The sequence below is a fragment of the Zingiber officinale genome, chromosome 4B (assembly GCF_018446385.1).
Source record: "Zingiber officinale cultivar Zhangliang chromosome 4B, Zo_v1.1, whole genome shotgun sequence".
NCBI classification, from domain to species: Eukaryota; Viridiplantae; Streptophyta; class Magnoliopsida; order Zingiberales; family Zingiberaceae; genus Zingiber; species Zingiber officinale.
The window spans coordinates 123,517,910-123,545,687 of record NC_055993.1 but is presented as its reverse complement, the minus strand read 5'-3'; the positions used below and the strand labels follow the sequence as shown (position 1 = coordinate 123,545,687).

General features: G+C 37.5%; 2 protein-coding genes and 1 pseudogene across 4 annotated transcripts; 1 reads left to right on the top strand and 2 right to left on the bottom strand.

The window, feature by feature from the left end:
* Positions 1-309: 309 nt before the first annotated feature.
* Positions 310-5,898, bottom strand: LOC121976392 (B2 protein-like). Of its 3 annotated transcripts, XM_042528531.1 has the most exons (6): positions 5,742-5,898; positions 4,101-4,690; positions 3,031-3,131; positions 1,804-1,887; positions 1,618-1,728; positions 310-654 (listed from the first exon to the last, which is right to left on the bottom strand). In XM_042528531.1, the coding sequence occupies exons 2-6, from the start codon at positions 4,672-4,674 to the stop codon at positions 613-615; spliced, it is 912 nt and encodes a 303-aa protein (XP_042384465.1). In that variant the 5' UTR covers positions 4,675-4,690; positions 5,742-5,898; the 3' UTR covers positions 310-612. The 3 variants fall into 3 exon arrangements, with proteins under 3 accessions (XP_042384465.1, XP_042384466.1, XP_042384467.1); XM_042528532.1 differs by lacking the exons at positions 310-654; positions 1,618-1,728 and adding an exon at positions 3,230-3,305 and having other exon boundaries at positions 1,851-1,887; XM_042528533.1 differs by lacking the exons at positions 310-654; positions 1,618-1,728 and adding an exon at positions 3,230-3,290 and having other exon boundaries at positions 1,851-1,887.
* A 783-nt stretch (positions 5,899-6,681) lies between these two features.
* Positions 6,682-8,413, top strand: LOC121976391. Its single transcript, XM_042528530.1, has one exon. The coding sequence runs from the start codon at positions 6,747-6,749 to the stop codon at positions 7,917-7,919; it is 1,173 nt and encodes a 390-aa protein (XP_042384464.1). The 5' UTR covers positions 6,682-6,746; the 3' UTR covers positions 7,920-8,413.
* A 497-nt stretch (positions 8,414-8,910) lies between these two features.
* Positions 8,911-27,755, bottom strand: LOC121976390 (annotated as a pseudogene).
* Between the last annotated feature and the right edge of the window lie 23 nt (positions 27,756-27,778).

Genomic DNA, 27,778 nt, shown 5'->3' with positions numbered 1-27,778 from the left:
TAATGGACAGCAAATAGCCCATATATTGATGTAAATGGGTCAGAATCGGCCTATCTTTTTTACGGGCCATAAATCAACCCGCATGCCGACCTTAATGGACCTGTCATGACTCAATGTGGCAGAGTACAACCTGTTACCCTGCCTATAAAGGCTAACCAATTTGGTTATTACACTGCCCAAATGGCGGAAACCAATTTACCCAACTAATTGGGCCAAGCAGGATTGGAGGCGACTAGCTGCAGTCGCCATGTTTAAGATCGTAACGTTGAGATGATTTCTTTTCTCAAAAATAAACCAGAGACAGAGAGAGAGAGAACAAGCATAAACATTCTACTTCATATGTCATCAACAACTATTACACGACAACAGCAAAGCAAAGAACAAAGCAGCCAGAAAAGATAAGTCTACACCAGATTCTATACTTGTACACTTGGAGCATAGCAATACCTCTTTAGCTGAGTACCTAGCTTTACTCTTTTCGGGTCACAAAGCATGCCAAATCGCGGGAGATGCAAATTCAGTAAACTAACCAAAATTACTGCTTACCCTAAAGCCATTAAAGCAAGCCCGATACGTCTTGAGGCTCGGGCTATGAACGGATTGTTCAGTTGTTCACATGCCCTCTCGCTCGCACAAGTCCAACAGCTGCAAGGTCTGATGACACAAATAGGTGGAAAACAACCCTTGTTCATTGAGTTAAACAATATATAACCTAAACTGCTTGAACATAACATTTTACGGGTAAGCTAAGACCATGCTTTCTTTATTTTACCTATATGTTAATAAATAACACCATTGAATATCGTAACACCTCATTGACGAGGTGATAATGCCAATAAGTTGATATGCATTCCTTTCATTACTATGCCAATTGGCATGGCTGGAATATATTCCATTAACTGACACAGGAAACACTCTGAGAGATGATGACCCCTTCATTATCGTAGTTGTTAAGTAGATAATGGCAAAAAGTTGATGTGGAAACATTAGAGAAATGAGTAGGTAATTCTTGTCAGATCCAATGTGGTTCAGAAGACAGAGGAGACTCAAAGGGCCTGCCTGCAATTGAAGTTGCAGCTCTGACTCTTAACGAAGCAACAGACCTTAAACCTTAAGGTAAGCATGTTTCTTCTTCCTTAATTGGTTCCTCCCTCTTAGTTAATGGAACCATGTGTTAGCAGAACGCTAGCATATTCTAGTTCCAGCCAGAAACAATACCCATCAAAGAATGAGACATTAAACTATGGTTTTCTGTTACTAAAAGAACATAAGATTTAGCTTTGCCCCAATTCGGTCTTACAAACCCTGACAATTTTTTTCTAACAATCTAACCTACAAATTGCATTACACCTACCTACACTAGTGTTTTTTTTAACCGTTTCTAAACTGTCATGCACATCAAATTAGCTAGCTATACTAAAATCATCATGTCTTTAGATAATTGATGTTCGCTCATATCTATTCTCAGCTAGAATTTTACTGAAAATTTATAGAAAATAGTTGAAGTACTATGAACTTTCCTCCAAAAGCAACATCAGTTTTAATATGACAAATAGGGAAAAGAAAAAATAAATATCAACCCATAACAAAAGCACAACAAAGTGAAGTAACTATTACCTCAGATATAGAGAGTTCAAGGCGAAACTTTGGACCGTCATAGTGATGCAAAACTGGCCGGAAGGCATCTTCTTCAAGAGCCTTATAAAGTTTTCTAACACGAATCCTCACCTAATATTTTGCACCAAATACAAAAATCTTAGTGTAGAATGTGATGCAGGAGAAGGCCTGATGGGCATTATTTACCTGTGCTGGAAACCTGGACTCGCCTTTGCACTTTTTGTCTTCCCAAGCTGTTGGATCAATGTTAGAGCCCCCAAAACTAGCCGCCTACCAGAAACAAAGCACTTATATGTGAACATAGCAAACAAGAATATTTGACATGGAAAATAACTCAGTTCAAATACTAATCCCCTCACACTTCAAATATAGACAAGAAATGAGAAAGGGGAAAGAAGCTTTCTGATCCTATTGCTAAACTATAGTGCATGTTTTTTCCTTAATCTTTCCTCCAAAATTTGACTTAAACCTTCTTGCTAAAATATCCGGATGCATTAAATTTGGACAAATAGTGGAGTCTGCTAAAACTCAGGGCCCTGCATTGGCCTTGGTTTTGAGATGGTTAGCTCAAGAAGGCTAAAGGTCTTTGGACTAGGTGACATTGTGAAAGGGTTGTGGGCAAGTTTCATCCAGGGCAGGTGTAATTTGGCTGGCTTGTTAGCAGTTCGCCTGCGTTTTGTTGGATTGGGTCCAAGGTTGATGGGCTTTCTAGGTTGGGTTCAAAAGCAAGGTGATGTTGTGGTGTGGACTGAGGTTAAATTTAAGTGGAAGGTTTGGGTTAAAGTGAAGATTATTTGGAATGCTTTGGTTGAAGTGGAGATTAAGTGGAATGCTTTGGTAGAAGTGGAGATTGTGAAATGAAGTCTATGGTGGAAATTTTTGTCGCTTGAGTTTCGCTTGAGAGTTGGATGTTGACTGTAGTTGGTCTAGTAATCCATCTAAAGCCCCCTCAGGTCCCAATTCCCAAGCAAGGATAACCTATTCTTGGAATGACGACTCTATGTTGATCTACCTCATTGATCACATGTCAATCCCTCAGTAGTTGATGATAATACACAGAGACTCGCAGTGTAAGCATATAATGAACACACGCCAATGATCTATTGGCCTGCTGAGATGGTGGTAGTTTCTACCCACATCTCCATTTGATAGTATGATCTAATACATACACCAATGATCTATTAGGCATATGCCCAATCTTGACTTGCCTTGCTCAGGAGAACTAAATCACAAAATTATGAAAGTGAAAGGCCTAAAGTGTGAAAACATGCAATCATGTAACGAATATCAAAATTCTACTCGACCAAGATAACATAAACACTGCTACAATGCCTAGTTCACTTGGGTGATAAACATAGCAGTGCAAACCTACAGACAACTTGAATACAGAAGCTTAATTGATAATATACTAACCTCAAATATCCCGTGTAATTGGTGAGTGGTATAATTGTATAGAAAAAGAGGCAATCCTGGAGTAATGGCACGTACTGAGTCGCGGTATCTGGGAGGCAATCCTGCAAATGTGGTCACAAGCAATTGAAAAATTTTATAGCCTGAATGGAAATAATAATTGCCTATTATAATAATAGTAGGTACATAGAGGTAAAGCTACCTAAAACACTTGGTCACTTTAGCAGACATGAAACTTTCACTTGGATAGTACATAAAGGCATCTACAGGTAATTGATCTAAATGTTGTAAGAGAACAAAAAGAAAAAGTAAACAATGATGAATAGTAAAAAGTGCAGATGAAAGTAAAGAATTGATCCAAATTCTAATACAATGCTTTTTATATCAGTTCAATAATGTATTGTCTATATAACCTATACTAGTAAAATAGAACACCTGGAAAAGTTAAAATACTTCTAGTTGCATTATTAGGCAGACGATATTCTAGCTTGCCATACTGAGTGGAGATGCCCCTTAGCCACTGGAGAAACATGCAAGAAGGAAAGCAATAAAAAATAGTTACTACCATCTAGAATCCTTCTGTCACCTTAGAAGACTGAGTTTTCAGAGATCTAAACTGAAAAATTATATCAAAATATTTAAATACTGTGAGATAAATTGTCCTAAAAGAGATTAAATGGACAGAGAAGTTTTCCAGTAAGCAGAAAAAAAGACACTTAATTGGCTAAATAGCCTTGATAATATCTTTCCACTTGATATTTAACAAATAACAGATAGCATGAAGTGAATTTACATTTCATGGTTCTTAGCTCAAGAAAAATAAAAATGATGCAGAAGATCAATATCATACAAACAAAAACCGTTTTAGTTGATAAAGAGAGAGATTGCAGTAATAAAATGCAGCTTCTTTTGATTTGTTCACAGATAAAAAATAATGCTCAGCCTACATGCCCGAGTGTTGGCTAGATGCATGATCAAACAATACTTTAGCAACACCAAACTACAAATCAATAGCAAAAATCACATAGTTGCAAACCAAGATTCACAAAATGATTAAAGCTGAAAGATCATACCAAAAAGTTGTCGTTTGAGATCTTCCTGCATAGTATCATTGTTGCAAACAAAGATATAACCACCAAGAACTTCATTTCTAGGCAGCATCTCAGTTGAGGGTAATGTCTTAAACCTCTTATCAATGTTGTTGCTGTTGTTATTGCCATTGATGTTGTCGTAACTGTTGCTGTCATTCGTATTGTGGTTAACTTCTCTATTGGCAGAATTTTTAGCATACTTGTTAATTGCATAGTCCAACTTGAAGCTATTGATCTCGTTAGTGTTGCTTTTCTGGTAGGCATTGCTCATGCTATAAGCACCATGGAAGAGACTCTTTACAGAAGTATCATTTATCTTCAGATCCAGATTCACAAGTCCAAGATTGATGCTCTCGAGTTTGTTATCCTCGTGGAACTCAACCTTGTCATATGGCTTAGCTTCGATAGAGTTTTTTGAGTACTCCAGATTATTCTGGCGGCCCACTTTGGACTTTGTCAGTTCAGCCAGTTTGGAAGTCATAACAGACCACTGATAGTCCTCTAAATTTTTTGTTTGACCTCTGAATTCATCTCCCAATTTCCAGAGGCTATCCATCTTTTGACAAACCTAACTGTTAAGTAAATAATCCATCTAATTAAGGTGATAATAAATTTTGCAAAGAAAAACCAACAAAACAAAGAAAAAAAAAATTCTATCTTTTCAAAACCTAACTGTTTATAAAAGTAACATAAATTAAATTATCTAATGGTCAAAGAAGAGAAATCTAACTATACAAAACAGCCAACAAAAAAGGACAAAAAAAACTCCTTAAAACTGTGCAGATCAGGTAGTCATACAAATATCTACAATTCTCTCCGAACAGAAGAGATTACATAGAAGAATCTAGGTAATTTTTGGTCTACAGATCCAACATTGACTAAAGACTTCATGGTAAGAAATCTTCTGGTTTAAAATTCACTGATCAAAAGAAAGATTGGTTACACAGACTAGAAAATTGGCATCCACTCTCCAACCTCTTTGAACAGCAATCTTAAATCACAGGAAACAAACTAAACAAACATGAGAAGACAATATTGCAATTCTAACTGACAAAGTCCAGATCTGAGATTGGGGAGAACAAATAAGAGGAAGGTCAACATGATTTACACTGCAATGCAAATAATGCCCCACAATCACCTTCTAAAGTAGAAACACAAGAATTCAGCCTCAAAATGATGGTTGCGCCTAGAAAATTTATATCCAGTGCTCTATGTTCCATAGTACTGTTGATTCGAACTCCAGAACTCTAGACCTCGATCAAAGGCACTCGGGATCTAGCTGGTTTACCAGTTGGTACTGCTCGAAGTTTTTTGAACAGCGAGAAGAAAACGAAACGAACTAGATAACACAAACCATTTTAGTGAAATAAAGTCCAGATCTCAACTAAATACTAGCTTTCAGATCAACATTGGGGTGAACAAAGAACAGGTAGGGTAACAAGATTCGCAATGGGACTAACTAAGCTCTTTAAACATCAAATTTAAAGAAGACAATCTATTTGATTATTTTAGTAAAATTTCAGATGCGAAAGTCCAGATCTCGACCAAATCGAAGCTCGCAAATCAACATTGGGGCGACGAACAAACAACAGTTAGGGCAACAAGAATCGCATAGGGACTCACCTCTATTCGACGCTGAAGACAATACCCGGGATCGGTAGGGTTTGTCGACGTATAATCTGGAAACCCAAGCTTCTGAGATCGACGGAGAGGAAGGCAAACCACCTCTCCCTCTTCTCCTTTAGTGGGAGCAAAGAGGAATGCAAATTTCGTCGATAGAGCTAATAAATGTATACAGAAGGAAACGGCTTGACCTGGATAGGCTTCAATTTGAAGAGAATTACTTTGCTGCCACTTGAAATTTTCACTATATTATTCCTTTTGTTAATTTAAACCACGGGAAAGTTTTCATTTCACTGCTCTGAAAATTTATATGCTTTTTCAAAATCAAACAACCTCATTTAATCAAAAAAGAATGAGCTACGTAATATTAAACAGATTACCCTAAAAATACCGAAACCAGATCCCCAAAACTTCGTTTGATAAACTTGATGATTACACATCAACCATCGAACGTGTTGTAGAAGCAATATAAGCAACACGGAAAGAGAAAAAAAAACGCAGAAAGATTTTACTCGAATAAATCTACAAGTTCCAGTTCTCGACCAAACTCAAGAAATCAACATTGAACAGCAGTTAAAGCAGCAAGATCCGCACTCGGACTAACCTTGATCCAAAGCGCAGAAGGCGATCCACATTTTTCAGGGCTGGAAGAACGGAACCGCATCGATGTTCTGCAAACCCTAGCTTCCTATGGGATCGAACGGAAGAAGAAGACGAAGGCGAAGCTGCGATGTTCGAATAAGGAAGTCGACGGAACCATTTCATTAGGAAATAGTTAACCACTGCGGATACGAATAGGTTGTCGAAGGACCAGGGTAGCCTTTTCATTAAAGATATTTACTATATTGCCACTTCGGTACTTTTTTCATATTTCAGCGTCAAATTTCGAAAATTACATATTTGGCAATTTATGGACTGGAAAAATGTCGAAAGGCCCGGCCCACCAAATGCTGCGAATTAGGGTTACAACCATGGCTTGATAGCTTGAAGGTTCGAAGCTCGGAGATGCCGCATGGTTCTGTCGCCGGCATTCCTGTCGTCTTCCTCCATCGGCCTCTCGATGCGACGCACCATCTCTTCTTCGCCAAAAGATTCAATTTTTATCGAGCACTATACTTAGCGATGGGGAGCGAGGGGCCTTCGCGGCGGCCCTTCTGTCTGAAGTGCTTCAAGGCGGCTAGTACCTGTATTTGCTCTCGATTACCGTCGACGCCTCTCGACAACTCGATCTCCGTCACGATCCTCCTTCATAGCTTGGAGAAGAAGCACCCGCTAAATTCAACGCGGATCGCTAAGTTGGGCCTGAAGAACCTGGAGATTGTCCCGGTCACCGATGTGAATTTTCACGCTCAGCTAGTTCTTCGTCCTCTCGAGCCCTCCATGGGAGCCCAGATGAAGCCAGAAGGAAGTTTGAATTTTTCAGATGCCAAGTGCTGCAATGGTTGCCGTTCTGCACATTCATTCAATCCTCAGAATCCACTGGAAAGGCAGGTCTCAGATCCTTCATTTACTTATCATAAACAGACTCCAATTTCTTCGATGCTGCAACTCGATTTTGATGTAAGTTCAGCTGATTCGATCACAATGGCATGTGATAAATGCATAGTAACATGCTCTAGTAGAGATATAAAGATGTTTGTTGAGCGCTCTTGCAAACCTAGAATCAACTGGGTCTTAGAGACTCCCATTGGCAGAGCTGCAATTGATAGTGGTTTTAATGTTAAAAAGTTGCAGAGGAAGGAATTGCAGCCAAGCAAGAAACTAGAAGACTTTGACGAATTCGATATTGCGATCCCTCCTGGAGCTGCACTCCTTTTTCCTAGTGATAAGGCTATCAGTTTAAAGGAAGTGGATTTCGAAGTGAAGCATTTGGTCGTTTTAGACGGCACTTGGGCAAAGGCAAAGAGGATTTACCATGAGAATCCATGGCTGCAACTTTTGCCTCATCTGAAGTTGGATTCAGGGAGGGAGAGCTTGTATGCTGAAGTGAGACACGAGCCTAAGGCAGGTTGTTTTTCCACCATTGAAAGCATTGTTTGTGCCATGAAAGAATTAGGAGGTGCCATGGAAGGTTTGGACAAGCTTTTGGATGTGTTTAGATCAATGGTTGATGATCAAAGGGTCTGCTGTAAAGATAAGATCAAGGATAGTGTTTTAGAAACTGTATCAGAACCATAGACTTCCTGTTGATTCCCGGTTTTCGTGGTTGAAGCAATCCAAAATCTGATTCAACTTGGTGCCATGGGGGGGTTGACAAGCTTTTGTATGTGTTTAGGTCAGTGATTGATGATGAAAGGGACTGTGAAGACAAGTTCAGAACCAAAGCAGTTCGACATCTCAACTAGGTGCCCTTTGATCTCTGATACCGGTTGATAGAGTTAAAAACATTATACAAGAATGTCTAGGCTGAACTTTTGTTTATATTTGAGATGATGAACACAATTTTGAATTGTTATCATTTTTTCATAAGACCTCAGGAGATGCTTGATTCCTGGATCACAACACATCAAACTGAGGACAAATAGAACTTGGAAAGATCCCCAGTTTGATGTTTTTCTTGTTAAGTTATTTAAATGGTTTTTTGCTTTTTTTGAAGAACTGATAAGTGTACCATTTGAGAGATTTCTTCTTGACAGAAAAAGAATGATGCAGGATGATTTTGTTCTTTCCAATATTTGGCTTGTTTGGTGTATGCTTCCTTTTTTTTTGCAAAAGATGATCTCCGCATTGATTAAGTATTGATGATATATTAGTCGACTTCTGAATGAAAGCTTTGGATTTATCCGATAGTTGAATTAGAACTAGAGAAGCTAGTCTACTTACGATATCACCAATAATATATCAATTAAATCATTTTGCTATTGATAGAATTTACTTTTTTTCTTTACTTGTTTATTTCCAATATCTATACACCAATATTTGCATTTTAATATATATATATATATGTATATAAAAGTGGCATTTTTTAGCAACTTAAACCTGATTCATGAAGTACCACAGCATATAATATTTTTATTATTTCAATTGTTAGATTGAACAACTTGTTAAGGATAATAACATATTTACTATAATAGGACAGATTAATTTCCAATTGACGCGTGTTTTAAAAAAAAACCCCTCCCTCTTGGTCTATTTCCTTGACATAACCTAAGAAGAAGTATGAGAGATATTTGAGAGGAGCTTTTGTTTTAGTAAAAGTATGCTAAAATAATATTGTGATCCTTCTTATACACTTCAACTTCTGTTCTAAAAATACATAATTTTCTCAAACCTTCAATCTTAGCAAACACTTGAACAAATTGGTTGCTTGTGTGATCCCACAACTCCATTCCAAAGCACTGAACTGACCTCCTATCCTTAGGGTCACTAGATTCCCACGAGTAAGCAACAGGAGGGATCACAACGAATAGCTACTCATACAGTTTTAGCTACTGCAACCTTTGAACAAAATTTCGAGTCTGGTTGCCACAATGCAAGCTCAAAATAGTGTTCGTTCCCGCTATTGGATAGGGTGGTGTTGTGCTGATACTCGCTTTGGAGGAAGCTTACGGAGTATGTAAAGAACAAGCGCCGAGGGGAGTATTTCGGTCAGCTGTCAAGAAAGAATCATGGTATTAGATGGAAATGATCATAAGCTAATTTATGAAACTAGCATATTAAACATACCATGTCGAAAAAAGAATCATAGTAGATGCATATGGTCATAAGCTAATTTATGAACGTGTATTAAGCGTACCATGTAGTATACAAGGTCTAGAATAGGATGATCCAAAACCTCAAGAGAGGCATCTCTGTCGAATGCAGACAATCCAACCTACAATGAAAAGAGGGATACATAATTTCAATTGAGGTACTCAGAGCAGCACATCGCATTCAGTTCTGTGTTTTCAGGATAACATAACAAAACAGGCCCAAAGTTTATCGATCAACTCACCACGAAGCATCGTATAAGGAAGCATGCAAAGCATATGGCCGTGACATATCCCACCTACATCAGATTTCACATTCCCGATTAGGGGGGGATCCAAGAATATACCTAGTTACTCACAATCAACTGTTCATTATTGATGCCGATATGAATTGCTCGAATTTGTGTCCAGCAAAGGAGTTCAATTCCTAAAAAAGTTATTGCTATCATTTCATTGATGATCAATGATCTACAACACGAATTGACTTTGGAAATATGGTTAAGCTAACTGCTTGAACCTATTCAAATAGTTAACAAAAAACTAGGGTGAGCACCTAAAATCTGAATCCAACAAACTAAATCAACCCAAACAAAAAATATTGGTTATCGGTTGGGTTTTAGTTTGTAATAAGGCAAAACATCAATTTTGATTTAGGTTCAGTTTTAACATATGCAAACGGCTAAACCCAAATTGAACAATTTAAATAACTTAATATGTCATTATGTTTTCTTATTGCTATTCTTACTGATATGTTGTTTTCATGGTTTAGCATAAACCTTAAATTACAAGAATCATTGTTATTTTCACTAAAATGTTACCTAAAATTTTCAATTAATTTTCTGGTGGATATTTTATTTTGTCAGTTAATGATTTATTTGATTTTGAAAATTTTAAGCTTGGTTTCAATTTTTTGTTACCAATAAAATCAAGTTATAAGCCAAAGTGTGCCCACAAAAACAACAAAGAAACTAAAAAGTAATTATTTTCTGGTATACAGGACATCCATATTAAAAAGTAATTTTTTTTTTTTTAAAAAATCAAAATCTTCTGGATATTAATCCTAACCAGGAGTTCAACTGTTTAGCTTCAGTCTTTTGTATGGTCTTGTGGAATAATAACAATCAGCAAATGCTTTTAGCAAATAAGTTGGTTTTTCTTATTATGAAGGTTGACAAAATGCAGTACTTTTCATATGTTTCTCGGCAATTTCCCAAAGGACGCGCCTAGAGTTTCTGAGCCAAAAGGCACACCAAGGTTTCAATTTTTCCCGAACGGAGCACCCAATTCCCATTTTACCCTTCCTTCCAACCGTTGACTTTTTCTCGTTTCTCTTCTCTCTCCTTACATGTAATATTTTTCCTCTTTCTTCTTAAATTAAAGTAAACTTTAATATAATCCTCTAAATTTATTTTTTTTAATCTTAAAACTTTAATAAAAATTTTAAAATATATTTTGTATTTTTTAATATCTAATTATAAAAGAATAAAAAATAAAATTAAAAATGAGAACTGATTTTATTAATAAAAATAAAATAAAAAATCACTTTAGTGCTAATTTTAAAAACCAACACCAAAGCTTAAATACCAACATCATTATGTTATGATACTAGTTTTTAAACACTAGCATGATCGTGTTTAAAAATCAGTACCACAACTTAAACATCAGCACCACAACTTAAACACTGATTTTTAAAATAGTAAACAAGAGCATATTTGAATTCTAAAACATGGTAGAAACCCACAGGAATTGGAATGGTCAAATCGGAATTGTCTATCAATAAATTTTGATAAAAACCTATTGATGGACTTAAGAGATTTGAATTTTTGAAAAGTTGACATGTAATGAAAGAGGATGGTACAGTGAAAGTATTTATGGTGTCCATGCATAATTCTGACATCCCTACGATAAGTTACGTATGTGTACCCATTGCCAAAACAATGACAAAATTTTTTAGGCTCAAAACACAAGTGTAGATCTCTGAACGAGGTTCAATTTGGCATGTAGACCATTCTGATACTTGAATTAAAAGTTATGACCTTCAAAAATAGGTATTTGACACATACACATAACTTATCGTAAGGATGTCAGAACCAAACATGAACAACATAAATACCTTCACTGCACTATTTTCTTCCATTACCTGCCAACTTATAAGAAATTCAAATCTCCTACGTCCATCAAAAAGTTTCAATTAAAACTTATTGACAAGTCTAAAGAACTTTAATCAGACCCATTTCAAGTGCTACATGTTTCTAAAGTGCCCCGAAGTTTATATGTGCCCATAGATATCAGCTTGAAGTCATTAACAACAATGATCAAAAGTTTTCAAAATTTATGACTTTAAAACAACTGACACATTCACATAACTTATCATAAGAATGTCAGAATCAAACATGGACACCATAAATACTTTTACTACACTACCCTTTTTCATTACATGTCAACTTTTCAAAAATTCAAATCCCCTAGGTCCATCAATGAGCTTCGATCAAAACCCATTGATGGACTTAGAGAGTTCATGTGTGTTTCTGCAATGTTCTGGAGTTTAAATATGCCCTTCTTTACTGTTTTTAAAAAATCACCACTACAGCGATGCTGGTGTTTAAGTTGTGGTGTTGATGTTTGAGCTATGGTTCTAGTTTTTAAATACCAACACTGACACCACAACAATGTTGGTATTTAAGCTTGATGTTAATTTTTAAAAACCAATACCAAAGCAATTTTTTATTTTATTATTTTTATTATTTTTATTAATAAAATCAATTCTCGTTATTCATTTTATTTTTATAATTAGATATTTAAAAAAATTATTAACCTTCTTTATATTTTTTATTAACATTTAAAATTAAAATTAAAAATAAATAAATTTAAAGGATAATAGATAATTTAATTTAAGAGGAAACAAAGGAGGGGAAAGATATTACATGCACGAAGAGAGAGGAAAGAGAAAAAAAATACTCGGTTGGCAAGAGGGGTAAAATGAGAATTACGTGTGTCGTTTGTGAAAGTTGAAACCTTGGAGCGCATTTTGGGCATTCAAAAACTCTAGGGGTGCCCTTTGAGAAAGTGCCATATGTTTGTAGAAATATTTGAAGCTAAGTACAAAATTTCTTTCATGGAAAAGTAACAGGGAGGCATCAGGAGCTCCTGTTGTTAGCTATCATGCCTAATTCCACTTGTACTATATTTTGCATCTGAAACAGTATTGATGAAATACCTCATGAAGTTTCTTCCTCCTCCCTTTTGATTCAATTGGGAATCGCCGAAGCAGGAAAAACAACCTATTCAGAAAAAGACAACAAAACAAACATAGATAATGCTACATTGCTACTTGTGATTATCATGATGTCATGCAATTATTAGCAATTACCTGCCCCCGTAGATGGCAAATCCAAGCGCAGCTACGAATGAAACAACTGAAATTACAAAAGCATGAGCACAAAAGTAAGTTTATGATCATGGGAAAAAGAAAGGAATGATAGACTAGCTACCTGCTATAAAGATTTTCCCCAATAAATCTCCTATGTTGCTGTAATCTACCAACAAATATATCCAGATACAGACCTGAATCCATTGTAGATAATCAGAATATACAATTGCATTGCAATGATAACTTTGATCTGATTCAGCGTCTAAGTTATTACTTATCATGAGACACTTAACTTCCATGATGTTGCTTGAAGCGAAATCAATGAAAACTTATCCAATGAAAAATATGGTATTTTGAAAACTCTCAATCAATTTATTAACTCAGTTTTCTTTAGTCTTGATCTTCCTCACGCCTTCAATTTTAATTGATTCAATTTATCCAATTATAGAATTCAATGACAATTTTATCCAATTTTCACTCACTCTGTTACTAGAGGCACTGTTTTGAAAAACATCCCGACAAGATGATTCAGCCACCCTATTGGATCTTGATTTTTAAATAGTCAACAAACCCTGTTCAACTAAAAAATAATATTAAAGAATCAAACCATTAATTCCCAATTCAATTGATTAAACTAATAGGTTTGATATGGCCTGATTTTAACACACTGTTTAAAGATACACCTAACTAGTCATGGATAACTATTTTCATATTTCTTTTTTACTAACCTCTTCATTTTATCTTTTCTAGTAATCACACAAACTAATCTTAGCATGTTCATTTTTCCTATACTAAACTTTTTATGTGTTATTTCCTAATTATCCATCATTCTGAATCATAAAAGATGATTGATTCTATCATCTCATCCCTCCCACGAATTCTATGCTAGATAATATCACTACTAGTATTCAAATTATTTAATATTATATACACTATGTTTACTTTAATCTCCCTCTATCCTTTACACCATCCACTAAATTCAACCAGTACGAATGTTTAAAAAAACATAAACAGAGAGTTCCCTTTTGATGTAAAGATCAATTCTTACACTCTCAAAAGATTGAACTCTACTAACTACATTATCATATTATCACATTAATATAATTACTGTATTTTTTTCTTCTCTAAAACTCAACAGAATAATTGTCTACACACTCTATCATAACATTTTTGAAATCAGTAAACTTTTCTCTATAGTTCTCCTCAGTTAACTTAATAATAAATAGAAGCTATAGACCAAAACAACAAGACAAAGAAAACATTTTGTGTGTGAAACGCCTGATGCAACAGAAGATTTATCAATTGAAGAGCCAAATAAAGGAATTAACTGAATGAAGGATAAGGCAGACCTGAATAACATAGATGGCAGTATTGATGCAAATGTACACAGTCCTTAGTTTGTCCGTTGGAAGATTTTTTGCCTGAAATTCCAAGAAAATAAAATCTTATGGTTTTGACTGCGTCTATGAAAATGCATTTTAATGCAGATAATGGAAGTGGTCCTCTAACTTGCCTGATGGTATATTTCTGCCCAGAACAGTACAAGCAGTGTGTACGTAGAGAAGAACAATAAACCAGGAAAATCTAGTAGAGCTATAGAATATACCTGGATGAAGAAGAAAATGACTAAATTGATTGCTAGCCAAAGTAAAAAAAAATTAATAATAGTTAGATTGTATAATATTTGTGAAAAACGAGGGGAAAAAACAACTTATTCAAATGGATTTGAAAGTGACTGTTTTTCTCTTTTGTATCTCATTAATATTACCTGTGGTTTTTATATATCACTTAGTCAAGAAACAACTATGAACTGATGAAGAAAACATACCTGTGAGATGTGAGATGTGAGATGTGAGATGTGGGATGTGATAGTGAATAGATAATTATTCAATTTTACCCCGTTGGGATTCAATCAAAGTTTCACATTAGAAAGAATTGGAAACAATCATGAGTTTAAAAGGATATAGAATATCTCCATTGGTATTAGACCATTTGGATAGAACCCAAGAGCAAAGTCATGAGGGCTTAGGCCCAAAGTGGACAATATCATGCCATTGTGGAGATATGTGGACATCCTTTTGCACAACAAATGGTAGCAGAACTATGGTCTAGACTAGATGCCATATGATCAAAAGAATTTTGTTATGAAGAACTGTAACATAATTTTGTTATATAAAATCGTAACAAAATTTTATTATGAAAAATCTTAATAAATTTTTCTTCCATGACATTTATCGCATTGGCCTTCATCGAAATATGAGCTACCCGTCAATAATCTCCACCTTGACGAATATTCACCCATTCGAAGAACCCGAGTATTTGAACAAAACTCCACCTAGATCTCTGGATCTGGGCTTCCTTTAGCATTTAGAGATATGGATTAAGTTTAAGTAATGCTTGAACTTCTCTGGTCATTGGCTTTGTCAGCATGTCTGCAGCATTATTTGCAGTGTGAACCTTCTCAAGTTGAATTTTTCCTGAAGCAATCAACTCTCTGATATTGTGAAACCTTACATCAATGTGTTTGGTTCTCGCATGATACACCTGATTCTTCGCCAAATAGATAGCACTCTAACTATCACATAACTTCACTCCACCTTGTTGAACACCCAATTCTTTGACCAACCCTGTAAGGCATAAAGCTTCCTTGGCTGCTTCAGCTGTTGCCATGTACTTTTGATTCCGTAGTAGACAATGCAACAATATATTGTATTATAGATTTCTAACAAATAGGTTCTCCTACCAAAGTGAACACGTATCCTGTAGTAGACCTCTTATCATCTAAATCTCCTGCATAGTCTGCATCTACGTACCCAACAACTGATGATCTTCTGATTGTCTATTGAACAAGATGTCATAATAAGTTGTATTTCTTAAGTATCTGAAAATTCACTTCACTGCATCTCAATGTGGTTGACCAAGATTTGAGAGAAACTTGCTCACCATACTAACTGCTTGCGCCAAATCTGGTCTCGTGCAAACACATACATCAGACAATCTGTTGGGGTTGCAAGGTTGCAAACATAGTCCCATATTGGAAACACATGGGAAAGATCATGGGTTTATAAGAGAAAAAGATATCTCCATTGGCATGAGGCCTTTTGGGGAGAGCCCAAGAGCAAAACCATGAGGGCTTAGGCCCAAAGTGGACAATATCATGCAATTGCGGAGATATCTAAATTCTTTTCGATCCTACAATTGGTATCAGAGCCCGGACTGCCAGAAGGTTTAACCGCCGACTGTGCACAAGAGCTATGGTCTGATTGAGCCATGTGAGTACAATATTGACCTCGAACAAAGAAAGTGGGGGCTCCTATGTTCGGATCAAGAGGACCAGACACCAGGCAGGAAGTTCTAGTTGCGACTAGGCAAGGAAGTTCTAGTAGGTCGGGTGGATCGAGGGGCAGGAAGACCTGGTGGGTCGAGGATCGAACGTGGAAAGCCTATGGTCCTTTGTTTGAGGGGGGGATTGTTGGGGTTGCAAGGTTGCAAACATAGTCCAATATTGGAAACACATGGGAAAGATCATGGGTTTATAAGAGAAAAAGATATCTCCATTGGCATGAGGCCTTTTGGGGAGAGCCCAAGAGCAAAACCATGAGGGGCTTAGGCCCAAAGTGGACAATATCATGCAATTGTGGAGATATCTAAATTCTTTTCGATCCTACACAATCAACTGCACTAGTATAAGGAACCTTTGACATCTCTTGGATCTCTTCATCCGTACACTATGTACTGGATAACTTGAAGTGATGCGCTAGGGGTGTGCTCACCGACTTTGCATTCTTCATATTAAACCTATTCAACACCTTCTCCACATAGCTACGTTGAGACAACCATAATTTCCCCTGCAGCTCTATCTCTGTGAATCTACATCATAAGAATCTTCTTAGCCTCTCCCAAATCTTTCATGTCAAATTCCTTGCTCAATAGTCTCTTCAATTTGTCGACCTCTTTCATCTTCTTCTCAAAATGAGTACGTCATCTATGTATAGTAGTAAGAAAACCAGTGATTCATCTTCAAGGCTCTTCACATATATGCAGCAATCATACTCACATCTCCTATATCTGTTTTGAATCATTTATGAATCAAAATTTTTGTACCATTGTCTAGGAGATTGTTTCAATCCATAAAGCGATTTCTTCAACTTACAAACCAACCACTCTTGTTTGGGCTAACTAAATCCCTCAGGTTGTGACATCAAAATCTGCTTCTCCAAATTTCCATGAAGAAATACTGTCTTCACATCCATTTGCTCCAGCTATAAATCGTGATGTGCCACCAAAGCCAACACCGCTCTAATTAAGGTATGTCTTACTACTGGTGCGAAAATTTCTTCATAGTCAATCCCCTTTCTTTGTGAATACCCCTTTGCTACCAACCGAACCTTGAACTTCACTTCTTCTCCCTCTGGCATTGCTTCTTTTTTCTTAAATATCCACTTGCGTCCTATAGCTTTCTTTCCTTCAGGAAGTTCCACTAAATCCCACGTTTGGTTCTTATGTAACGACTCTATTTCCTCTGCTATAACACTCATCCACTTGTCCTTCTCAGAGCTATGTATTGCCTCCTGAAAAGACGTAGGGTCTCCGCAACTAGTGATAAGTGCATAAGTTACCAAGTCTTCAAATCCGTATCTTGTGAGTAGTTTTACGACTCATCTCGTTTTGCCACCAGTTATAATGTGATGCTCTGTGTGCTCTAAGCTAGAATCATCGGAGTCATGAGTCTTTAACTCCACTTGTACAACATCTTTCTCAATGTTGCTTTGTGGTGTTTCCTTTTCTTCTTCCTAAGTATGCTGTAGCATAGCCTTCTTGTCAAACACCATATCTCTACTGATCACTACCTTGTTTGCCTTAAGATCCCAAAGCTTGAAGCCTTTACCTCTTTTTTGATACCCTAAAAAAATACACTGCTTTAACTTCGTATTCAGCTTTGATCTTTCCTCACTAAATATGTGCATATAGGCTAGACATCCAGAAACTCGAAGATGAGAGTAATCTATTGGATTTCCTGTCCATACTTTCTCTAATACTTTGCCTTCTAGTACTGCCCTTGATGATCTATTAATGAGATACCATGCCATGTTAATCGCTTCAGCCCAGAAATTCTTTGCTAGCCCCACATTCAACATGAGACATCTTGCCTTCTTAATAATTGTCCTGTTCAACCTTTCCGTTGCCCTATTCTGCCGAGGTGTCATGTGAACCGAGAAATGCTTCATTATCCTATGCTGCTCACAAAATTCCTGAAACTTTGAATCTGTGTACTCAGTCCCATTATCTGACCTAAGGCATTTGATCTTCCTACCGGTTTGGTTCTCCACTTTAGTTTTCCACAATTTAAATTTGTAAAAGTTTCCAATTTGTGACGTATAAATTATACTCAAACCTTTCGTGAGTAATTATCAGTAAAACTCACAAAATACAAGTGCCCTCCAGGTGATGCTATACTTGCTGGTTCCAGAGATCCATATGTACGTAGTTCAAAATCTCATCCGTCTTGTTTATTGCCGTCATGAATTGCACTTTGCTCTATTTTCTAAGAATTTGCATAATTCAAACTGGCACGTCTTGACACCCTTCAACAAATATCTCTTATGAAGTTCTAGCATTCCACGTTCACCTATATGCCCTAGCCGCATATGCCACAAAATAGTACTGTCTAATTCAAACTCCACCGAGGTGACTCCACCTACAATTATAGATGGAGCAGGTTAAGAGTGACCGGACGTGGATGCTTGCGGGGAGGTCTGGAACTAGTCACGGTGATCGAATGCTCGCGGGGAGGCCTGAAGCAGATCATGAGTGACCGGATCCAGATGCTTGTGGAGAGGCCCGAAATAGGTCAGGGTGACTGGATACTCGCGGGGGGCCATACCATGAGAGTAATAGTGATCCTTCGTTTAAGGGGAGAATGGTTGGGATTTAATCAAAGTCTCACATTGGAAGGATTTGGTAAAGATCATGAATTTAAAAGGATGTAGGATATCTCCATTGGTATGAGGCCTTTTGAGGAGACTTTAATTGATCCCAACAATCCTCCTCTTAAACGAAAGACTACCATTACTCTCATGGTCCGGGCCCCTGCGAGCATCCAGTCACCCTGACCTATTTCGGGCCTCCCCACAAGCATCTGGATCCCGTCACTCTTGATCCACTTCGGGCCTCCCTGCGAGCATTCGGTCACCCTGACGCGTTCCGGGCCTCCCTGCAAGCATTCATGTCTGATCACTCTTGACCTGCTTCGGGTCTCCCTGCAAGCATCTAGTCACCCTGACCTGCTCCGGGCCTCCTTGCAAACACTCGATCACTTTTGACCTGCTCTGGGCCTCCCCACAAGCATTCGGTCAACCTGACCTGCTCTGGGCCACCCGTTAACAATTGAATCACGAAATTTTAGTGATCTTCATCTAATGAATGAGGAGTCCGTTTAGAAATCGTCCACCCTGCACCCACCCCTGAGAATATGATTCACGAGGAATCACACAAGGGTAGATTGATAAAAACCTCTAATAAAATACCCACCAGTACCCATAACCCAGTAGATAAAGTACTTGACATAGTCCATTTTATGGATTAGCGACTTACCCATTCAGTGACTTTGGTATTCCAACCTTTCTTTTCTTTTCAAGGCCTATCCGAAAGAGAATCCAATACCTCTTGGTCGTGAATATCTGAATAGGACGTATCAACCTCCATGGATATCTTTGCTTCAGAACAAAACAAGAATATTTATTATCCATATGAGGGATCCTCCGATTGAGAAGATTCCTAACCTGAGACGAATAAAAAGATCTATCTATTTTCTTTAGTTATTCAGTTAAACCAATGATTCATTATTAGAGTAGAAAGCAACAAGTATTTCATCGGACATGCGCATTTTTTATTTTCCGATGGATTTCCATGGTTTCATTAATGGAAATTATTTGATATAGTGAGTAATAGACTCCGGTTGTTCACCGTTCAAGAATTCTTGTTTAGGCAGTTCATATCATCCATACATAGTGTTTTGATCTAAGATTTCAATTCTTCCATGTTTCAACAGTAGCATATTGTTCCATGGAGCTAAGGTGCAAAATATGGAATAAAAAGTGTTTCCACGACTCTACCACCCGACCAATCCTGCTCCACTTAATCCCTTTTTTATGGTCACATATCTTTACAGCTAAGGAATGAGAAATCTTTCTCCTGTTACATAAATCAAATGTTTCATTTTATCCGGAAAAAGTCATCCCCTTCTCAACACTATTTTTGTCATTTGATATAATAGTATTCCCTTAGATAGCAAGAGATTTGATAAATACTAATAACTCTCGGATAGAATATTAGAACGGAAAGATCCATTAGATAATAAACTCTTGCTTCTAAGCCATTTCTAGCAATAAATCAACAATTCGTAGTACTTTTCTTGCCTATTCCCGATGAACTAGCGTGTCAACATAGATGTAGGAGAATCCGTTTGGAAAGTAATAAGCACCTTTGACATCTTTTCATATGTAAAGAATTCTTGACGTGAAAACACAGAGACAAAGGACTGATCTTTGAATAGGAAAAAGAATGGATCTACAGGGTCCCAAATGAATTGCCTTATTCAAAAAAGCCTTGTTCTTTGGAAAATCTATCTGATGTCCGGTACTGCATGGTTCCCCTCTGCAAGAACTTCTTCTCATGTTCTTGAAGCTCATCCACTTCATGGTAAATGCTCCACTTGCTCTGAAATGATCTGGCTCGATAGGGAAAACCCAAATCAATGGGTCTTTCAATACAATCAAATAGATTGGTCCAAGGACGCCATATTCTAGGAGCCCAAACTATGTGATCGAATAAATCCTCCTCCATTTGTTGCGGGTCGATGTCCTCTTCCTCTTCTTCAAATTGTGATTCATATTTTTCATAGTTTTGAATCATATCTAACTGATTCCTTGATTCGGACCGAAGAAGTAATGCCACTCGATTATTATCAAATTGACTGTAATCTTTTTCTGTTCGTGAGGATCTCAACAGAGCGCCTTTTAATTCTAATAGGCCATGAACTAGATCAGAATCATTCTCAGCGAATCTATAAGAAGCGATCCAATTATTTTCATCAGGTTTGGGTGAAGACCATGACAGAAGGAACCAATTTAAGCCAGCACATCAATGTATTCAACCAGATTATGAGTGATACGAAGCGGGTTGATGTGAAGATCGAAGATGAAGACAAGGCGCTAATGTTGTTGAATTCTCTACCTTTATCTACTACATACGAGAATTTGGTTACTACTTTAATGTGAGATAAGAAAACTCTTAAATTAGAGGAGATCTGGTCTGGACCATAGCTCTGATACCAATAGCTTTGATACCAATTGTTGCGCAAGAAGAAGAGGAAGAAGAAGAGTTACCGTTCGACGATGTGCCTACTCCACAAAAATGACCGAAACTTTATTAGAATTCTCTCTTCTCAAGAGAATCACATTCAATGATTGTCATGATTGCACAATAGATTTACAATGATGCTTATAAATAGTACATAAACCCTAAACTCGCTAAAATCGTAACAAAATTTGTTATGAAAAATCACAATAGAATTCTGTTATGAAAAAATGTAACAGAATTTTGTTATATAAAATCGTAACAGAATTTTATTATGAAAAATTTTAACAGATTTTTTTTCGACATCCCTCGCATTAACCTTCATCTAAATATGAGTCACCCATTAACAATCTTCACCTTGGCGAATATTCATCCATTCGAAGAACACGAGTATCTGAACAAAACTCCATCTAGATCTTGTGAAACCTCACAACAATGTGAAACCTCACAACACGAGTATCTGAACTTTCTCAAGTTAAATTTCCCCGAAAGCAATCAACTCTCTGATCTTGTGAAACCTCACAACAATGTGCTTGGTTCTTGCATGATACACCTGATTCTTCGTCAAATAGATAGCACTCTGACTATCGCATAACAACTTGACTCCATCTTGTTGAACACCTAGTTCTCTGACTAACCCTGTAAGCCATTAAGCTTCCTTCGCTGCTTCAGCTGCATCTATGTATGACTCTGTAGTAGACAATGCAACAATAGATTGTATTGTAGATTTCCAACAAATAGGTCCTCTTGCCACAGTGAACACATATTCTGTAGTGGACCTCTTGTCATCTAAATCTCCTGCATAGTCTGCATCTATGTACCCAACAATCGAAAGATCTTCCGATTGTCTACTGAACATGATGCTATAATTAGTTATATTTTTCAAGTATCTGAAAATCTATTTCACTGCATCTCAATGCGATCGACCAAAATTTGAGAGAAACTTGCTTACCATACTAACTGCTTGCGCCAAATCTAGTCTTGTGCAAACCATGACATACATCAAACAACCAACTATATTGGCATAAGGAACCTTTGACATCTCTTAGATCTTGTCATTTGTCTTTGGACACTGTGTACCGTATACCTTGAAGTGGTGCGCAAGCGATGTACTCACCGACTTTGCATTCTTCATGTTAAACCTATCCATCAACTTCTCCACATAGCTACGTTGAGACAACCATAATCTCCCTACAGTTCTCTCTGTGAATTTCCATCCCAAGAATCTTTTTAGCCTCTCCCAAATCTTTCATATCAAATTCATTGATTAGTAGTCTCTTCAATTTGTCGACCTCTTTCATCTTCTTCGCAACAATGAGCATGTTATCTACGTAGAGTAGTAAGAAAACCAATGATTCATTTTCAAGGTTCTTCACATAAATGCAGCAATCACACTTACATCTTCTATATCCGTTTTGAATCATGTATGCATCAAAATGTTTGTATCATTGCCTAGAACATTGTTTCAATCCATAGAGCGATTTCTTCAACTTGCAAATCAACCGCTCATGTCTAGGTTGAATAAATCCCTCATGTTGTGACATAAAAATCCGCTCTTCTAAATTTCTATGAAGAAATTCTGTCTTCACATCCATTTGCTTTGGCTGCAAATCGTGATATACTACCAAAGTCAGCATTACTCTAATTAACGTATGTCTTATTACTGGAGAGAATTTTTTCATAATCAATTCTCTTTCTCTGTGAATACCCCTTTGCTACCAACCAAGTCTTGAACTTCACTTCTTCTCCTTCTGATATTTGCTTCTTTCTTCTTGAATATCCACTTACACCCTACAACTTTCTTTCCTTTAGGAAGTTCCACTAGATCTCACGTTTGGTTCTTAAGCGACGACTCCATCTCCTCTGCCATAGTACCCGTCCACTTGTCCTTCTCAGAGCTATGTATCGCCTCTTGAAAAGAATTAGGGTCTCCGCACCTAGTGATAAGTGCATAAGATACCAAGTTTTTGAATCCGTATCAGGTGGGTGGTTTTACGACTCGTTTTGTTCTACCACCAGTTATAGTGTGATGCTTCGTGTGCTCTAAGCTAGAATCATCGGAGTCATGTGTCTTTAGCTCCACCTGCACAACATCTTTCTCTATGTTGCTTTGTAGTGTTTCCTTTCATTCTTCCTGAGCACGCTGTAGCATAACCTTCTCGTCAAACACTACATCTCTAATAATTACCACCTTGTTTGCCTTATGATCCCAAAACTTAAAGTCTTTAACTCTTTTCTGATACCCTAGAAAAATGCACTGCTTTGACTTCACATCTAGCTTTGATCTTTCCTCACTAGATATGTGCATGTAGGCTAGACATCCAAAAACTTGAAGATGAGAGTAATCTACTAGATTTCAAGTCCATACTTCCTTTGATACTTTGCCTTCTAGTGCTACCCTTGGTGATCTATTAATGAGATAACATGCCATGTTAACCGCTTCCACCCATAAATTCTTTACTAGTCCTGCATTCAACCTGAGACATCTTGCCTTCTCAATGATTGTCTTATTCAACCTTTCCACTACCCCGTTCTGCTAAGGTGTCCTGCAAATCGAAAAATGCCTCATTATCCCATGTCTCACAAAATTCCTGAAACTTTGAATCTGTGAACTTAGTCCCTTTATCTGACCTAAGACATTTGATCTTCCTTCTGGTCTGGTTCTCCACTTCAATTTTCCACAATTTAAACTTTGTAAAAATTTCTGACTTGTGACGCATAAAGTATACCCAGACTTTTCGTGAGTAATCATTAGTAAACTCACAAAATACAAGTGTCATCCATGTGATGCTACACTGGCTGGTCCCTAGCGATCCGTATGTACGTAATCCAGAATCCCCTCCGTCTTGTTTATTGCCGTCTTGAATTTCACTTTGTTTTATTTCCCAAGAACACAGAATTTGCAGAATTCAAGCTTGCATGTTTTGACACCTTTCAACAAATCTCTCTTGTGAAGTTCTAGCATCCCACATTCACCGATATGCCTTATCCGCATATGCAGACAGTACTGTCTGATCCAGACTCCACCAAGGCGTCTCCACCTACAATTGTAGTCCTTATCCGCATATGCCCTATCCGTATAGATGTTCTCTCGTAACTTTTGTCCTTCCATTACTGTCAGAGCTCCTTTACTGACTTTTATTACCCCGTTTACTGATTTATACCTACAACTAATATCATCTAGTGTGCCTAGTGAGATCAAGTTCTTTCTTAGCTCTAGTATATATTTGACATCATATAGGATTCCGATCACACCATTAAACATCTTAATTCTAACGTTCCCTATGCCGACAACTCTGCATGACGCATCGTTTTCCATCAATACTGAACCAGAATCCATTGCCCTAAAGGTGTCAAATCACTCCTTGTTTGGAGTCATGTGATATGAACATGCAGAATCTAAGATTCATGTATCCGTCAGTTGCTCTGAATTCGATATAACTGATAGTATAGTGTCCTAGTGAGATCAAGTTCTTCCTTAGCCCTAGTATATATTTGACATCATATAAGGTTCTGATCACACCATTAAACATCTTAATTCTAACGTTCCCTATGCTGATAACTCTGCATGACGCATCATTTTCCATCAACACTGAATCAGAATCCACTGCTCTAAAGGTGTCAAATCACTCCCTTGTTTGAAGCCATGCGATATGAACATGCAAAGTCTAAGATTCATGTATCTGTCAGTTGCTCTGAATTCGACATAACTGATAGTATATCACCATCACCACTCTCTGAATTTTCCTCTTCAACTATGTTTGCAGATTTTACCGAACTACCTTTGTTCTCTACAACATGTTTCTTTATCTCTAGACAATCTCTCTTCATATGACCTTTGCCTCCACACTTATAGCATATGATCACCTTCTTCCTGCTTGACTTAGAATGAGAATTTGGTTACTACTTTGATGTGAGATAAGGAAACTCTTAAATTGGAGGAGATCACAGGTGTGTTCCTAGATTTCCACCAAAGGAAGAAAAAAAGCGATGAAATTCCTCAAGGAGAAGGACTTGTGGTAAATAACAACTAAGAGTGTGGTAGGAGCAAATCTCGACATGAATAGGGTAACAACAATAAATGGTATCAGAGTCATGCTCCAGACTAGATGCCATGTGGGGTGACCTTGAACGAAGTTGAGGATAGGCCCGGAGTAGGTCAAGTTGACCGGGTGTTCACGGGGAGGCCCGGAATAGGTCAGGTTGACCGGATGCTTGCGGGGAGGCTCGGAGCAGATCAAGATGACCGGGTGTTCACGGGGAGGCCCGGAGCAGGTCAGGTTGACCAGATGTTTGTGGGGAGGCCCGGAGTAGGTCAAGAGTAACTAAATGCGGTTGCTTGCGGGGAGGCCCGAAACAGGTTGATCGGATGCTCGCGGGTAGACCCAAAGCAAGTCAAGAGTGACCGGATCCAGATGCTTGCGGGGAAGCTTAGAGCAAGTCAGGATAACTGGATGTTCGCGAGGAGACCAAGACCATTAGAGTAATGATGGTCCTTCGTTTGAGGGGAGGATTGTTGGGATACAATCAAAGTTCCACATTAGAAAGATTTGGGAAAGATCATGGGTTTAAAAGGATGTAGGATATCTCTATTGGTATGAGACCTTTCGGATAAAGTCCAAGAGCAAAGCCACGAGGGCTTAGGCCCAAAGTGGACAATATCATGCTATTGTAGAGATATGTGGGCATCCTTTTGCACAACAACCCGAATAAATTATATGTTCAGATATCAAAAATCCTTGACCACAGACTTTCCAAAATCATTATGTCATGACCACATTTTTCTTAGGTAATAAATGGTTTACATCACAGCTAGTGTTTGGAATTCAAATTAATATCATCTTAGCATATGATGTTACCGATGATACTTTCTAGCTACCTTAGTAGCTGAATTAATATTTACATCATTGGTTAGATCAATTAGGCTCTATTACGAAAGCAATGGTTATAGGTGATCATCCTTGATTCAATGTGAGTGATTCAAAAAATTTGATTATCACTTGCCTTTTGCTGATTAAAAAATATTATTTTTCAATTCATTTACCTTGGGCCTGAAGAGAAATACTCGAGTATGAAATCCAAACTCAACTGCACGTACTGTAGAAGGATTAATGTATGAGCACTTATACAATGGCTTTAATGTTAAAATGATCATGTTGTAGTACTCACCTCCATTCACAATAAAATTCATAAAATGGAAAACCTTCTATGTTGTCCAACCATACTGGGGCACACGTAGTTGGATTCTAATCAATTGAACCTGAAAATGAAACAACTTTATGAAATCAGTTTTCCAGCATAAAAATGAAGCTGAAGCAAATTTTTGTTTAGAATCTTGAACAAAATTGATCTCATAACAGTTATTTTGGAGAGGGAAAAACTTATTTAAAGGCAACTGAAAGAAAAATGCTAATGGAAACCACAAAAAACACAAGTTAATAAACAATCAGGTCATTGACCTCAATTAACTAGCAGTTGTCCACTCAGAAGGTGCTTATTAACACTTCTAACAATGATAGATTCCATAATTCCAGAAGTTCACAAAATCCATCTAATTCTCTGAAGTAAAAAAAATAAGAAACTTTGGTCAATTTGTTTTGCATAGAAATGTTTTATTATCTAAAGCATTCTCCATGGATTTTTTTTTTAGAGAAGAGGGATCCTCCTTGATGCATGGTGAGGCAAAATAAATTCCCCCTTCTTCAACCCATGGGGGAGCTTGCTAACAAGAGCAGGGGGAGGGAGGATGGGCTCGCTGGCAAAGGCAGTAGGCTCATGAACAAGTGGAGGAAAATGACTTTTGCTCATTTTGAGGGCAAGTTATTTTCCACCACAATGCCTATATTTTCCATTAACCACGATTTTACATTCTCAAACATTAGGCAATCCGAAAAATATATACAGGAAAACATTTTACACAACAAATGAGCCAATAATCATTCCTGTGTCTACTTCTTTCCTGTAATCTAGTATCAGCCCAGGTGGATAGAGGAATATTAAAAGCCAATTCTTCTACCATTATTGAAACATCTCAAATACCCTTAACAAGCATAATATATGCAAACACAAGCAACGAAACATATCAATGCTAAGGTCAAACTAATTGAACACAAATTAATTATTTTAACACAAATTAATTATTTTCAGCAATCATACTTTTGGTTTCTAAAACTCAACACCAAACTCATATAAAAATATCCAGATGTGAGATGTATTAACTAACCTTAAAACGTGGAAAGACAGCGAAGATGCAGCTTACCAGCGACAAATTACCAACTTTTACTAGGAAAAGGTAAAGAGACGCGGAAGAAAGAGAGAGGGGGAAGGGATAGTAACCAGCGCGACGGATGAGACGAGGGCGTAGGCAGCGCAGAGGAAATAGAACACTCCGTCCTGCCACTTCGGCGACTCGTTGATCTGGTCCCACCAGCTCGACAAGCTCGCCTCTGCGAAAATCGGCGCCGCCATCGAGACAACCTCTCCACCTAGATCCATGAGACCAGAATGAATCAAAATCTAGCTTTGTGGAAGCTGAGAGAGGGGGTCGCCCAAAGCTCGTTCCAGCGACGAGGGTTTTGTTGCGATGAGGGAGAGAGAGAGCTGGATGGCCGAGAAAATTA